This window comes from Mercenaria mercenaria, chromosome 14 (genome assembly GCF_021730395.1).
Source record: "Mercenaria mercenaria strain notata chromosome 14, MADL_Memer_1, whole genome shotgun sequence".
NCBI classification, from domain to species: domain Eukaryota; kingdom Metazoa; phylum Mollusca; class Bivalvia; order Venerida; family Veneridae; genus Mercenaria; species Mercenaria mercenaria.
Genome location: NC_069374.1, coordinates 13,248,947 through 13,265,055, shown reverse-complemented (window position 1 = coordinate 13,265,055; position 16,109 = coordinate 13,248,947). Strand labels below are relative to the sequence as shown.

At 35.1% G+C, this 16,109-nt stretch overlaps 1 protein-coding gene across 1 annotated transcript in view; it reads right to left on the bottom strand.

Annotated features, from left to right (window-relative positions):
* LOC123526420 (uncharacterized) overlaps nucleotides 1-16,109 on the bottom strand; it is a 73,612-nt gene that overhangs the window by 7,317 nt on the left and 50,186 nt on the right. Inside the window, exons 13-15 of the mRNA XM_053522484.1 lie at nucleotides 6,864-7,033; nucleotides 2,304-2,408; nucleotides 1,907-2,009 (exon numbers count right to left, since the gene is read on the bottom strand). Of these exons, the coding sequence (XP_053378459.1) occupies nucleotides 1,907-2,009; nucleotides 2,304-2,408; nucleotides 6,864-7,033 (378 nt within the window). The remainder of the gene's footprint in view (nucleotides 1-1,906; nucleotides 2,010-2,303; nucleotides 2,409-6,863; nucleotides 7,034-16,109) is intronic.

Sequence of the window (16,109 nt, the reverse complement as noted above, 5' to 3'; positions counted from 1 at the left end):
ACAAAAACTTCTTCAACTTTGAAATTCATAGTAAAGCACTCCTTTAGAGACTGATGAACGGACAGGCGGGCATTTAAATAGACAAAGTAAATAAATAGAAGTGTATTTTCTGTATGTACAAACAAGGCTACGTAAAATGATATCTTATAATGTTAAATTTGTGGCAGGATCAATTATATGTGATGGATGGACGAACAGACGAACGAGCGGACGAACATACAAGCTAAAATTGCATGCATATTCTCTACAGTGACTTCTATCAATACAAAAATCTATAGAACGCTTCGAGTTATGCCGTTCTTTGCCACAGTAACTACTTTTAACATAGAAACGATGAAATGACGTATGTATTCTGTCTTCTAGTTATGTACCAAGTTTCATGAGACCATCTTTGGTTCTTTAAGCTTTCGCAAGATCCGCGAAACTGGCTGACTGACAGACTGGGGGCAAACCGTAAGTCCCTTAAGTTATATCATATTTAATCGTATATATACACAGATGCAAGCATTAAAATCACACGCGCCTTCAGACAAATATGGCCAAAACTTATTCTAACATTATCAAGGGCCCTCCTGGTAGAACACTTATAACTATTTTCCATATGCAATGTGGTTTTTCAAAAATTCAAAATTACTTTTTGTATGTTTGTTTTCCTTTTTTCTTTTTATTTTTGTAAACAATAAATGTTAATGCATCTGATCGATATTTAAATGTACACAATGTACAGTTGAGGCTAGCAAATGGACCATTAACAAAACTGGAAATTTCCGATAGATTAGGCTATATTTTCGTTGCTATTTCGGAATTCTCCAGTATGAAAGGAAGGCTATATTATCGCCCGAACGCCGAAATACCATACAAAATACGTAACTGCACGGAAATTACAGAATGCCATTAAGGGTCCACTACCAATGAGCCTATAAAATACAAAGCACAAACTGTATGAACTTGTAATAATTATGAATAATTCGCATTATAGTAGAAAATTGTGCTTTGTTGTAATTTCAGTAAAGTAGTAATTTACCGATGTAAGATTCAGAATCACTGAAAAAAAGTTTGCTTAAAAATCAAGCTCACTAAATCACTAGCTGATAAAAAAAAAGCTGAACATGTCCCAGTAGCTGTATAAAAATGTTTTCATTTCAACAACTTTCTTTGAGGAATCGCGGTAAGATTTAATATAAAAAAAAAACAAAGAAAATATCAAACAGGGAATGCCATGTTCCAAAAACGCAGCCTCCCCTAAACGAAACCCACAGCACGCAGACGTGCACACTACCTACACACACATACACACACACACTCACATACAAAGCAAACACACGAGGACAAAACGAACAAATAAAGGAACACAGTAGGGCACCGCCTTGGAACGGTCAGTGGCAAAAATACCACTGGGGAGCTTAAACCGGTTTATGGTGCGCACCCAACCTCACTCTTACCCCCACCATGTTCCAAAGACACGGGACAGTGTAAATAAAAGTAATCCCCTCCAGGTGAATCTCTAACACACGTAATGGAAACAAAAAGGCATGGCATGTAAAACACAAAAATGCTCCTGTATAAATATATAAAAAGCAAACCTTAAGAACCAGAAACGTATATACTCAATGCCTTTGCAGAAGACACAGCAACAAGAGAAACACTCTTAAGGGCCCGACGAAACAGACCGGAACACAGGTATCAAAACAGTTCAGTCCTAGTGGGATTTAAAAACTGCTTATTATAGAGTCCTCCCCCTCTTCCGTCAGACAAAGCGCACGAGGCGTTCATGTGGTAAATGTGTATATCACTGTACGCGGCTGCATAATATAACAGCAAGTCGTTTCAACTTTAATATTTCACAGAACATGGGTACTTTGAATACCATACAATACTGATAAACGTGTATGATTAAATAACTTACCAAACAGATAATCCGTCTTTGCAGGATCAACATCTTTGAATGCCGTGATATTCCAGACATATCTATATTTCCTACCAAGATCTGCCTGTTTCTGTTGCCATTCCTGGTGATTATATGAATTTATGGTAAAGTTAAGGGCCATTTTTATCAACGCGTCACACCTATTCTTTCATTTGAAATATAAAGAGTTGTCGAATTGTTAAGCTCTTTATGCATTATTTTGGACAAGTGGAATCCAAAATGAAACTCGACACGCTGAATAACTTTCCACTCTAGGTCAAACACATTAAGAGCTATGCATGGCACAAATGTTCTCGGACTGACGGACATTTGGGTGGACATACTTATCACGTGTGTCTGTTACAAATCACATATATCTTTGACAAATCGCGATTACCTGTATCAAATCACGGTTATCCCTGCGTCCTTTCGTGAGTAGGCCACTCTGGGGGTCATTTGTGTTGTTTTTCATAAATTTCTCCCGACCACCTCCGAGGATTACCTAAAATATGTAGAACTGATATTCATGTATCTAAATATGATAGTCATAATGAGGAGACAAAAGATCATATTCGTTCGAACCCATGTCAAAATGCATCAAAAACAGCAAGGAACGATGAAAGATAAATTTATTTAGATGTAAAATGTTTTCTTTAATGCTTTTTGTTTGCAATACATTGAAAAGGAATTATACTTATTAACGTATATGAATATTGTCGGTGTACTCAAAAGACCCTGAATGACATCTACCGCAATATACCATGTTTTAGATAAGTTATCGTATATAACTGTTAAACACAATAAAGACAACCTTATAAGTGGCAAAAAGGAATAGCTTTTGTCCAAACATTTTTGTGTTTGGCTTTATCATGTCAAAGTTTTAAAAGATACTGATTTTTTTTTTCAACGTCACGGCTGTCAGTTACCTTAATTAAAGCTTTGTACAATCTTGTTCATTGCAAGTTACCCTATGTAACAGGGTTTGGGCAGGGAACATACTGTCCCTTGTCGTTTTATGGAGAATATTCGCCCCGCCCGAGGACGGAATATGATACTCATGGTGTCTGACGCTTCACATACCAAAATATGATGTACCATTTGGGTTGAAAGTCTGCTTTGCTTTGCGTGGGCGCACATTTTAGAGATTACGTGGACATATAAGAATATTTGTGCAAGAGTAAATATATATGTCCACGTGTTGTCATATACAGACACGAGTAATAACAGGTGCACGTATATAAACACACGCACGTCCATATAAGAGTTCGCCTTCATATTTACACTTGTACGTATAAAATATATACGTGGACGTATATATTTACGCGTGCACGCATATTCTTATACGAATCTATATATTTTGAAATACGCGCGCAGCTGATAGCAGCCTCCATAATATAAAACATAAATATTACAAATATTTGAGGAAAATGTGTCAGTTGGGCGGATAGATATAAACGCAAATAAATGATTATTGATAAAATGAACACATCTATTGTTCGTACAAAAAGCTAAATGGATCCTTCATTTTGTGTCGGATAAGCGAAAACGTGTACGACTTGAAACAGCCAGAAATCTGCTTAAAATGTTTACAAAATACCATAGAAGCAGTTTTCTGACATTATTACTGGAGATGAGACAAAGGTACACTTTTCGATCCTACTAGGAAAATTAAATACAAGATATGGGCTACCAAAAACTGCCAAAAGACTGATGAGTGCTAAGAAAGCAATGTTTGTTATTTTATTTGATATCCGCGGTCCAGTTATGTAACCGATTGTACCAAATAGACAATCTGTGTCTGGATTATTTTATAAAGAGAAAGTGTTGAAGAAACTTAAACAACAATGTTTTAAACGACGCCCACACACTGGGTTTAAGCACCTAACCCTGCTGCACGACAACGCCCCGCGCATAAGTCTGCTGTTGTGACCTCGCTTTTGAATAAGGAAAGGGTACGAGTTCTTCCAAATGTACGATATTCCCCAGACCTAGCCCCGTGTGACTATTTCTTGTTCTCTAGACTGAAAAAAAAAAAACATTTAGCTGGTAGACATTATATAGGTCCCGGCAGGCCCTGGGATCCGCTGTTTATCAGTGTATGCTGGGTATACATGAAAATTAGTATGCACATGCCTTTAAAACTTGGACTAAACGTTTGAAACTTTGTGTACGTAGCAAGGGTGATTACTTTGGATGTATGACGCGTTAATAAGTTAAACTCTATCAAACGCACGTTTTTTTATTACCCAAGTTGCATTACCTTTGAAATGCTCCTCGTACTCTGTTTTGAACATACAAAGACCATATCTCAAATGTATACTACATCCGAATTTTACATTGAAAATATGAACATGTTTATGTAAACATACAATTAACAGTACTATGCAATAGGTCTAACGTAAGACAATATTTTTGAGAAAAAGGTAGTTAGTTTATTGTCTGTTCATTATCAGTCCCTAATTAGCAGTTATAATGCGCATTAGGTAAAAGTATTTTTAGCAAGGCAGTTGTGGATGTGCAAAGATTTACATATATTTTCCTTTATCCTGCAGTGATAATTTATTATAATACATATATTTATTAGTAGTAGTACAAAAAGTCTAGCCAATGATTTATATTTGATATACATGTATACTAATTGGATGTTTTAGATTTGGAGCACCACTTCAGTGGAATCATTTTGCCACAAACTCCAAGTTGCGATACTTTGTCAAAAAAAGAGTTTCTGTTGTGTATATCATGTGAGGAAGCCATCCAGCTGGCTTACGGAAGGTCGCCCGTGATGAAATAATGCATGGAGGGGCACCTGGGGTCTTTATCCACCATCAAAGCTGGAAAGTTCCCATATGACCTAAATTTGTGTCGGTGCGTCATTATACACAACAAATCTATTGTACATGCAAGTTTCTACGACAACGACCGAGCGCTCGTTTTCTTCAAACATACCAACATAACACTATGTATGTCCATTGAACCTCAATGTACTCTATTTGGGCATGTCGGAAAATTTGTTTGCACACAAAAATCAGGACACCCATCTCACTCTGCTGTTCAAGTTTCAAATGGCATGTGTTTTATTGGCAAATCAAGAGAGCCGCGGGGGAACAAAAATGATCAGCCTATGTCTCAAGTAAGAAAAAGGTTACGCTAAATATAACACACTTGGCGTCAGAATGAAGATTTGTAATGGTTGCAATTATATCTATCAATCTATATCATTTAGGAATTACGGAGTTTTAATTTGCGTTTGCCAATATTAGATGTTGTTTACGTTAACTAGGACAAAATTACGTTTCGCGTGAGAAAACTTTAAATATCTGCAATGTGTTTATCAAAAAAAATCTGTTTAAATGCGGATGAAGAAGTTATGCATTAAATTAAACATTGACGGGGATTTCAAAAATGATAACAACAAAAAAAACTAGTATATCCTTAATGTGTGAGTATTGCCTTTGTAATCTTCACATTGTAGAGAATATTAAATAAACAAATAGATAAATAATGCTAATAGCAGCTTTGCGCACGGTTCGAATATGCGGTAGCAGTTGGGAATTGGTAAGAGTTTAGATGCAAACATTGTCACGTCCCTTTGGCGATACACAATATGCCTGCGCGGGTCTTGGCAGTTGATCAATGAAATATATCATAGAATGGCACAGTGCTTCAGTGACGCAAATATTGTGAAACATAACTATTTATCTTGCCTCCTACAAGTTTCTTGCATTTCTATTGGTCAACAGACGTCACGTGGAGACAGGATATATTCCATATCCTGCTAGTACATTTCAGATATGAATTTTGATTTTAAAAAATGGCTGCCGCTTTGTTAATTTACAAAATATTAGATTATACCATGTAAATTAAGGGTAGTCGGCAAGATAAAATCGTTACACAGCTTGTTGGTGACAGGATACGGGATATACGCTGTCTCGAAAATCCATATCAGGCGAGAGCGATTTCCCCGACAGCGTATATCCCGTATCCTGTCACCAACAAGCAGTGTAACTAATAATATCTACTGTGACTGCTGATTTAAAGTTGTCTTGGAGTGTATTGTATAGAGCAATTCACAGAACTCTGATTTTTCAACAGTCTAAGTCTGGCATAATTCAATTTGTTATTCATAGTTGTATCGAAATACTTCAAAAATAATTATATTGCTCAAAATATCCGGGGCTGATCCAGTTGCAATTTTAGACACTGTCACGATCCCTGCCAGTAAGCATGAGCGTTGTGATAAACTATGAATTTAAATGATTATCATTGTAATGTGTAGTACAAATGTGACAATTAAAATGTATTAACGCTGGAAAATAGATCTAGTAAGAGTACATCTCTTGCTGAATAAATCAACATTTTAAGGGGAGGCACCAAAATCCCAATCCGCCTGGAGATGGAGACCCCCTCCCTCACCTACCCCACACTCGCAGCATCACTGCTTGGTTCGTAGCTATGCTGCTTATATATGGCGTGCAGTTCAGGGATACCCCAGATTGGTTATCTAACATTTAAGGATATCCAAATATCAGAATATAATTATGGGTTGTGATAAAAGTACAAGTTCTGTAAAAAAAATCATAGAAAAATACTAAAAATGAACTGAGTTACAGATTTAAAGATAAGTCGCCATCAGAACCAAGAATCGCAAAATATTGAGCTTATATAATATCTGGTATTTGTATATATTCGAACATCTGGTTCCCGATTTACATATATTTCTATAAGTAACGATATTGAAAATGTTCTGAATTACTATGTTTCAACTTATAAGTTCTAGGGTTAATTGCTTACCTCGTGTTACATAAAAAAATCTGCACACATGCAAAATATGCATTTTATAATCAAGAAAATGTATTCTTATTATCACTTTATCAAAAATTAGGCAAAACTCAGCCGTCCGGGCCATTTTCATTGTTATGACTCACACTTTTCATGAAGAATTGGTTATGTGACTGACCTGGATATCGATATTTTCGTCAATCAGCTGAGAAGCGATATCTGTACAGTTTCCAGCACCCTCGCCAAAATCGGCATCGCTTTCCCAGTTCCGTTCAGGTGTGTGTGCGTAAAGGGCCGCGGGTGTGGCATGCGTAACCCGTGTTGTTGTAACCAGACCTACAGATTTACCTGTGAAAAAAATTCAATACTGCAGTTAAGCATAATTATGAAGATGGTTTTGTGATTCTATTTATAATAATAACAGCTTGCGTACTGAAACTATAAACATTACGGCGCGTAGAGGGTGTCACATGATAGTACAAACGCAGTCTTGTCCCATAGCAACTTCAACATTTAAGGTGGTAAGTCACATTTGAGCGACGTTTTTGTCATTTTTCAGTTTTCATATATTCTGTTAGAGATTTATTTAAGGAGCAAAAAGACCCATTACACAGGGTAAGATCCCTGTGGGAAATGTATATTTTATTACCTTTTATGAAATTTTGTAATTACCTCCCTTTAATATAAAAGTTTTTAATAAGTGGAATATTTCTTTTGATGTCAAAATAATTTCTAGTTTTACTTTCGCATTTGATGAATATTTTGATATTTCAACTACCAGAAATAGAAGGCCAGTTTCAAAACACTGTGTAGCTTCAAAATGAATCTATTTTCAATCTATCTTGGTTGCAAGGTAGACAAAGGGAGGTAATAATAATCTTATAAACTTGCAATTCTAATGAATTTTGGCAAAATATTTACTTGTCAATGCAAATCTTTGACAGTGCTTATATTCATGTTACCTTTGGGAACAAATGTCCATTAAAATTTGATACTTATTTGCTAACTGGGATAGGAAAATCAAATTTTAAAACATTTTCGTGAAAATCGACGTGTAATAAGAACTGGGGGGACACAAAAATAGTAAAATAGTCAGTCATTTAAATTTTTTTTCCAACAAATCCTTTATTTGAAAAAAAATTGTTTGACTATCTTTAAATCTTATAGCAAAGCAAGTTGACAAATGTTATAAATATTTGAAAATCCCCTGTCAAATGGTAAATTTCAAATGTACTTTTTCAAAAGAAAAAGTTGTTTGGGTTGACTGTTGGACAGTCAAACAATTCAGTCTCCCCTATGTGTCGTATTTATGAACACCCTTTTAGTCGGGTGCTATTTATCCGGTGTGAAGATTGTTGGAACCGCTGCGTGACCAGGGAGGGTTTCCCTTTGATAAGTGACCTAATTACGGCGCGCGATAGGGAGTAAAAGTTTGGATTTGCCCAGAACCCATTTGGTCTTTGCGAACGGAAAAAGCACAGAATTGATTTTTTTTAAAAATAATGTTTAATTTCGTTTAAACGGGGTGCACCTCCAGCCCCCCACCCCCTTGGTGTATTTTTTCCCTTTCGCCTTTTAAAGGCGTGTTCAGTGTTAGAAAATCGATTTTTTTTTTGTGATTGTTTTTTTAAGGGGGGTTTTTTCTGACCTCTTTGCTTTTAAAAAATTTATATTAGATAGACATCATTTAGCTGTGAAAATTTGAAAACAGTCTTTTGTTGTATGTATTAATGCCGTCTTTTTAGGAAATTAAAATGACTTTTTCCCCTCACAATGTGTTATCTGTTTTACTGCTCCAAAAAGAAAATGAACTACTCCTGGCGCAATTTTTAAAAAACTGCCTTTGTTTTTTTTTTTGAGAATATTTTATAAATTCTTGATAATGCCTGCTAATGGTAAATTAAATGCCCATTAAATTGATACTTTATGCTAACTGGAAGGAAAATCAAATTTTAAAATAAAATTTCAGTGAAAATTGACGTGAAATAAGAACTCGGTGGACACAAAAATAGTGTAAATAGTCAGTCAGTTAATTTTCCAACAAATCCATTAGTTGACAAAAATTTGATTGACTATACCTTTAAATCTTACAGCAAAAGCAACAGTTGCACAAATGGTGAAATAGTTTAAATGGTACTTTTATTTTATTCCAATATGCTTCATGCACGTCACGCTTATAGTCATTCGCACAGCCACTTTGTTAAAATATTAGGGCTCATATTAACTTTAAGACGCTGTTGTTTTTTTTTCTTCGCTTGTCAGGCTTTGCCGTGCTATTTTCGATGAAATTAAATTTGAAGAATTCCCCCTCTCTATTACAACCTTTCATAAGTTCTAATTTACTAAATTAGGGGTTACGGTAAAAATAAATATTAACGTTCTTACTTTTAACTCAAAGTCAATTTTACGGGATGGGACCAGTGAAAATTTTTATTAATTATGCTTTCAGGGCTTGATTTTAAAAAATTGGACAGCTATAATTTTGTGAAAATACGTTTCTGTTGAACAGTAAAACAATGTATGTATTGGAATTTCATGAATTTAAATTTTCTGTATAAAAATGTTTTTTTTCACAAATTTACTGTTTTTAAAATTTACCTTTCCGAAAATACGCCGGGAACCGCCCGCTTAGCTCGTGGGTAAGACGTCGGTCTACGGATCGCGGGGTCGCGAGTTCTCCTCGGGCGGGGCGCATGTTCCCCGTGTTTTGATAAAGACACCTTGATTCATGTGGGGAAGTTGGCATTTATTGCAGGAACAGGTTTGTATGGTACAGAATCCAGGAACACTGGTTAGGTTATCCCCCGCCTTTACATGATGAAATACGTTAAAAAACGGGTTAAACCCAAAAAAAAAAAAAAACAAAAAAGGTAATAGCCGGATCGGCAACAAACAAAAATGGTGACTTCGATTTTTTATTAGATATTAAGGGATATTGATACTTTCGTTCCTCACTTTTTGAAATTTAATAACAGAAAAATATTACCTGCACCCAAGGCCCAAAATGTAGAATGCTTTTAATTGGAGCCGACACCATGGAAGCGCATCCCTTCTTCTTGTCCGGGCGTCGCCCCTTGGGCCCTGAGTTCGTCTTGCCCCGCTGAAAAATGCGGTAGCTTTTCCGGCGAACGGCGTTGGGCATTTACAATATGTCAAAAACAAATGAAACAAAGAGCTATCAAAAAAGCCGATTCAAACCCCAAAGACGAAGTTTTAATATAGGGGAAAGTGGGCACATTTTTTGTTGTCTTTATGGCAACAGCTAAAGTTTATTTAATTAAATTTTTTAAAGATATAGAGCACCCGGAATAAAAGCTTTTTGACCAAAGGGGGTCCTTGATCTTGGATTAGTTACTGTGCCGTGCATTATTTTGTTAATTTGCGAATAAAAACAATTAAAAGGTTCTCAGAAAGGCAAAAACGGTTGACGGTGGCCTCTTGGGTATTTTGGGGGTATCTTTTTTGGAAAATATTATTTCTTTGCCAAAATATTTGGGTGCAACTTTAAAAATATGTCATTCATGCCATGGGGGGGAGTGGGGGGGGGACGAGTCCTGCAAATGTCGGTGGGAAATTCGATGGAGCGGAATTCAACAGCGAAGTTTAAACCCCCAAAGTCAGTGGGACCGGGAAAAGTAGTCCCAAACCAGGGGAAAAATTGTGAAAACTTCAAATAAAAAATGGTCATGGAAATGTTACTTTCGCGTACTTGGTTATACTTGTTTGCATGTTGAGTATCCTTATCTTACAATGGTGCCAAAAATCAAAAAAACCAATAAAATTCAAATCTGGACAGCAAAGCAAAACAAACCCCTCATGTTTTCTTCGCTTAATTGAAAACAAAAAGCTGCGAGGCTTATATGTATCGGGGTGCCGGCCATTTAATTTGTTTTCGCCGGGTTTGACCCATGGTGGTATTTTTAAAATTTACTTAAAAGTTGGAAAATATTAATTATGTATCTTTAAAAATAAAGAGTAAAATGTACAGTGTACTAGATCATGTGTCTCCTTTATCTCCCACTGTCTTAATTTCATCACATTTATATATGGTTTTAGCTACAGAGAAAATTTTAGGTTGCCCGGGTTTATCTTGGTCTGTGTTAGGGGTTGGATTTTATATAAATGTTCAAGTGTCTGTATAAAAAATTTGTTTTTGGGTTTGTGATAAAAAAGGGATATCACTAAAAACATAAGGTGACGAGTATGGCCCTTGTTCATTTTCTTAAATGTTCTCATAATTATATGAAATTTTGTTAAATATTACAGTATTTTTTGGAAATATGATTCAGAAAAGGGAGATAATAAAAAAGAGTAAGGAGGTAAAGTTCCGGTTCTTGCACTTGACCCCCCCTTATGTATGCTGATCATTGATGCAAGCAAAGTTCCAAACAGGCTGAAATCGGCCAAAGGGATAAACCTTCGAACGGACGTGCATGGCTATAGCGCAAAAAGATGGGACATAAAAGGCAATTAATTGAACTGTGTTAATGATTATTGTTAGCCGCTTTTTTTACTTTATACTACAAAAAGTGGTGAAAAAAAAAAGAAATTTTTTAATTCGTCGGTCCGATAAAATCATTATAAAAATTAAAAAAAAAATATTATATGGACCCGAATACAATAAAAAAATAGAATAACAAAGCCTTATATTGACCTTAATAATAAAAGTAATGGGATTAATTCGAGTGTCGGCAAGTAATTTCGGGTAAAAATGTTGTAATGAGTCTATTTTTGTTCCGTGTTTAATAAATTCCGTTGATCGGGTTATTTAAAAATTTTGAAGGGACATGAAATTCAAATTGATATGCGTTTATTTTGATTGAAAACCCCATTATGTCAAACCAAAAAATTATACCTTTGACAATCCAACTGTGGAATTTTCGAACTCAGTATTTCCTCCCCCCCTGTTTTATTTTTGAGTTGACCCTTCAAAATTCTCGCTCAGTCACAGTTGATCTCCCTACCTCTCCAGAAAAGTGTTTCACATTTTAGCTATGAAATTTTGGCTTCATCTTTTTTCCCTTTTTGAGTTCATAGTTGCCAGTTTGTTCCGTGACCCGGAAAGCTGAAATAAACCTTGTTAATAATGAAATGGATTTTAAGGTTTTTGTTTGTGTGGGGGGTTTTTTTTACAGCTTGAGTTGTTTTTTGAGTTATAAAAATCAGACAGGTTGGTTTTAGGCAATTCGATATTACAATGTCGAAAAAATGATATTTAACTTTAGATTTGTAAACAAAAAATAAAAAAAATTTAAAAATTTAATAACATTTAGAGAAAATCCTACCTCAAGTAAAACAACACTCAGAGGAAAAATTCTGCCTCGGGTAAGAACATTAGGAGAAACTCTGGTCCGGAAAACCCAATTTGAAAAACCACCTGCTCAAGATAAAACACTTTAGAAATCCCCGCATCTAGGTAAACAACACTAGCTGAAACCTCCTCCCTCCAAAAAATGACTCTAAGAAAATTTTTGCCCCCCAGGTAAAAAAACATTAGAGAAACACCCTGCTCAAGATAAGCAACACTAAGAAAAAAACCCCCTGATCCAGAAAAACAATTAGAGAAATTCCTCCCTCCAGGTAAAAAAAAACTTAGGAAACATCCTGCTTCAGATAAGCAACACTAAGAAAAAACATCTGTTTCCAGATAAACAACACTTAGAGAAACATCCTGCTTCCAGTTATACAATATTAGAGAAACCTCCTGCCTCCAGAAAAAACAACACTTAGAAAAACCCCCTGCCCCCAGATAAACAACATTAGAAGAACCTCGCCTCCAGTAAACAACATTAGAAGAACCCCCTCCCTAAATGTAAAAAAAAACTTAGAAGAACCTCCTGCCTCCAGAAAAGCAAACTAAAAAAACCCCCCTCCCTCCAGAAAAAAAACCCTTGAGAAACTTCTGCCCCCGATAGACAATCTTAGAAAAACCCTCCTGCCCCAGATAAACAACACTTAGAAAAACCTCCTGCCTCAAGAAAAAAACAACACTTAGAAGAACCTCCGCCTCCAGAAAAACAATACTAACGAAACCTCCTCATGAAACTGTTTCATTTAAAATTTGGAATATAAACGATCTCGATTTTTGAAAAATTGCGCAATAAACCGATTTATAGTTTCCAGCAGTCTGGAACCCCGAAAAAACGATGTAGGTTTCTCCTTCCCCTTCCCCCCTCTCTCCCTCTCTCTTTTCCCCTCTCTCATTTTATGAAAACGGAAATTGTTAGGGAAAATTTTTTAATTAATTATTTCATTAAGAAAAACAAAAGGGTTTAAATGTTTGGTCTTAAAAAGAACTAGTTTTTTGATTCATGGTTGACATCTGCTTTGTAGTAATTGTTGGCTTTGTTGGTCGGTGCGAGCAGCGACGTAGTTTGCACCCCCTGATATCTTGGGAAAACAGCACTTTATTTTTTTCCAATTTTTTTGTGTGTGTTTTTTGTTTTTGTTTCTTTTTTGATATTTTTCACTGTTATACAATATATATTAAGCATGGTGACGTACTATTTACCCCTAAATAAACATCACCAAAAACATTCTGCCTACAAATTATAGAAAATTAATTTGCCCGCTTTTGACGAGCTTTATCATATTACGATTATGAGAACAAAAATCCCGCAAGTATTTCAATACTTATGCTCGGCCAGCACAAGCTTTGACCAAGAACCATTCAATCACCAAAACTCAGAGAAAAACATTATTCGAAAAATCAAAACCCAAATGAAGAAAATAATTATACACTTCTAAAACAAAAAAAGAACGAATCAATACAAAAATCCAAACAAGCAATCAAATTAAAATCAAATTCAAAATAAAACAAATAAATCAAGAAACACATATTTACTTCAGAAACCCGAGCCCCCATTTGACTCTCTCTCCTTTTAACTGCATGTAAAAATATGCGCCCTTCCCGGGCCCTAAAGTGCGAAAAAAATTGAAAAAACTCCCAAAAACTTTTTAAAAAAATTAAATGTTCCTTTAAGGTACAGGGTACACTTAGATTCGAACTTTTTTTTTCAAAAAATTTAGCAAAAATGTAGATGTCAATCAACAAAATGGAACTTTCAATGATTTGAATTTCCCGCGCCAAAGTTATACAAAGCTAGCATGACAGTAAAGTTGGTAGGCAGTTGGTAGTTGGTAGTTGAAATTCGAATAAAACTAGTACATTTGGCCGTTGGTTATTAAAAAAGTAAAAAGAAAAGGTCTTATTACCTTTTAAAAATAATGAGAAAAAATCATTTATCCATTTTTTGTTTTTTAAATTTTTAAATCTTATTTCTTAAAAGATTCAGCAGTTCAAAAGTACCTTGGAGCCAGTTGCAATTTCGCGATATTTTTCAAAAAAGCTTTTTTATTTCAGTCCAAAGGAAAAAATCTTAAATATGACATTTTATAGGGTCTTTATATCAATATCCGACACTTTAAAACGTAAAGTCAGTCTTGGAAACACTCAGGAGAGCCAGTTCCCAAATTTCGCATGCGAATAACCCAACCCCTTGGTGGCAGTTGGTTATTCGACTTTTACATCAGTAGTGTTTGGTAGAAACATGATAAAAAATTTTTCAAAACCTTGTTTGTTCTTTATGATAATATTTATTCCTTTAAATCATTCGCAGTTAAAAAGCCCCAGGAGGCCAGTTGGCAATTGCGATATGTTTCAGAAAAGGATTTTTCAGCACATATAAAAAAAATAATTTCAAATTTTACATTATTTGTTCTTTTGTATCAATAACCGACATTTTAAACGTATAGGTCGTCGGAAACAATTAGGAAGCCCCCTTTGCCAATTCGCGTGCAAATAACCCAACTGCCTACTGGTGGGCATTTGGGTTACGACTTTTTACTGACAGTCATTTTTGGTTTTAGAACATGAAAAAAATATTCATTCAACCCCTTGTTTTGTTGTTGTTTTATGTTAGTTTTTTTTCTTTTAAATGATTCAAAAGTCTCAAAATGCACCAGGAGAGCCGGGTTGCCAATTCGCGATATGTTTCAGAAAACCCTTTTTTTTCAGACATTTTAGATAAAATAATTAATTTTACTATATTTTGTTCTTTTGTATCATTCCCAGACACTTTCAACGTTAGGTCAGTTTTGGAAAAATCGGAGAGCCAGTTCCCAATTCGGTGCAAAAAACCAATCCCTCGGGTAGGCGTTGGTTTTCAACTTTTTCAGAAAATCATATTTTTGGGTCGAAAATGTAAAAAAATAAAGTCTAGCCTTGTTTTTTTCTTTAATGTTATTTTTAAACCCTTTAAATGCATTCAACGTCAAAAAATGCCCCAAAAGAGCCAGTTCCCAATTCGATATGTTTTCAGAAAACCCGATTTTTCGACACATACGCATAAAAAAATTAAATTTTACTATATTTTTTTTTTATCGTTTTCCCGACACTTTCAACGTTAGGTCCGTTTTGGGAAACATTCAAGAGGCCAGTTGCCAATTCGCGTGGGAAAAACCCAAACCCCTATGGTAGGCTTTTTGGTTATTCGGCATTTTACTGAAGTCATTGTTTTGGTCAAAAACGAAAAAAAAAATCAATCTAGCCCTTGTTTGTTTTTTTTTTAATATTGTTTCCTTTAAATGATTCAAGAGTTAAAAAATTCGCCGGAGAGCAGTTCCCAATTTGCTATGTTAAAAAATAGCCGATTTTTCGGGGCAATATGAATGTAATTAAAATTTACTTATTTTGTTCTTTTGTATCAATACCCCGACCTTTTTCAAACTTTAAGACCCGTTTTGGGGAAACAATCAGGAGAGCCGTTGCCAATTCGCGTGCGAATAACCAACCAGTTGGTTATTCAACTTTTTACAGCAGTCATTTTTTGTCGAAAATGATAAAAAAAAACAGTTTTTCCTGTTTCTTTTTTTAATTTAAATATGTATTCCTTTAAAAATGATTCAAATCTAAAATGCCCCAGGAGAGCCAGTTGCCAATTCGCGATAGCTTCAGAACAGCCGTTTTTCAGACAAACGCATAAAATAATTATTTTTAATTATTTTGTTCTTTCGTATCGATTTGACACTTTCAATTTAGGTCCGTTTGGAAACATTCAAGAGACCCATTTCCAAAATTCGCGTGCGAAAAACCAACTGCCTACTGGTAGCATTTGGGTTTAAATCGGCATTTTAACAGTCATTGTTTTGGTCGAAAATGATAAAAAAAATCAATCTGCCTTGTTTCGTTTTTTAATGTTGTTGCATTCCTTTAAATGATTCAACGTCTCAAAATCCCAAAAAGGGAGAGCAGTTCCCAATTCGCGATATTTTTCAGAAGCCGATTTTTCAGACACATATGAAAAAAATAATTCAATTTTACATATTTTTTTGTTCTTTCGTTCAATACCCGACATTTTAAAAACGTTTAATCGTCTTGGAAAAACAGGGGAGCCAGTTGCCAGTTCGCGTAAAATAACCAACT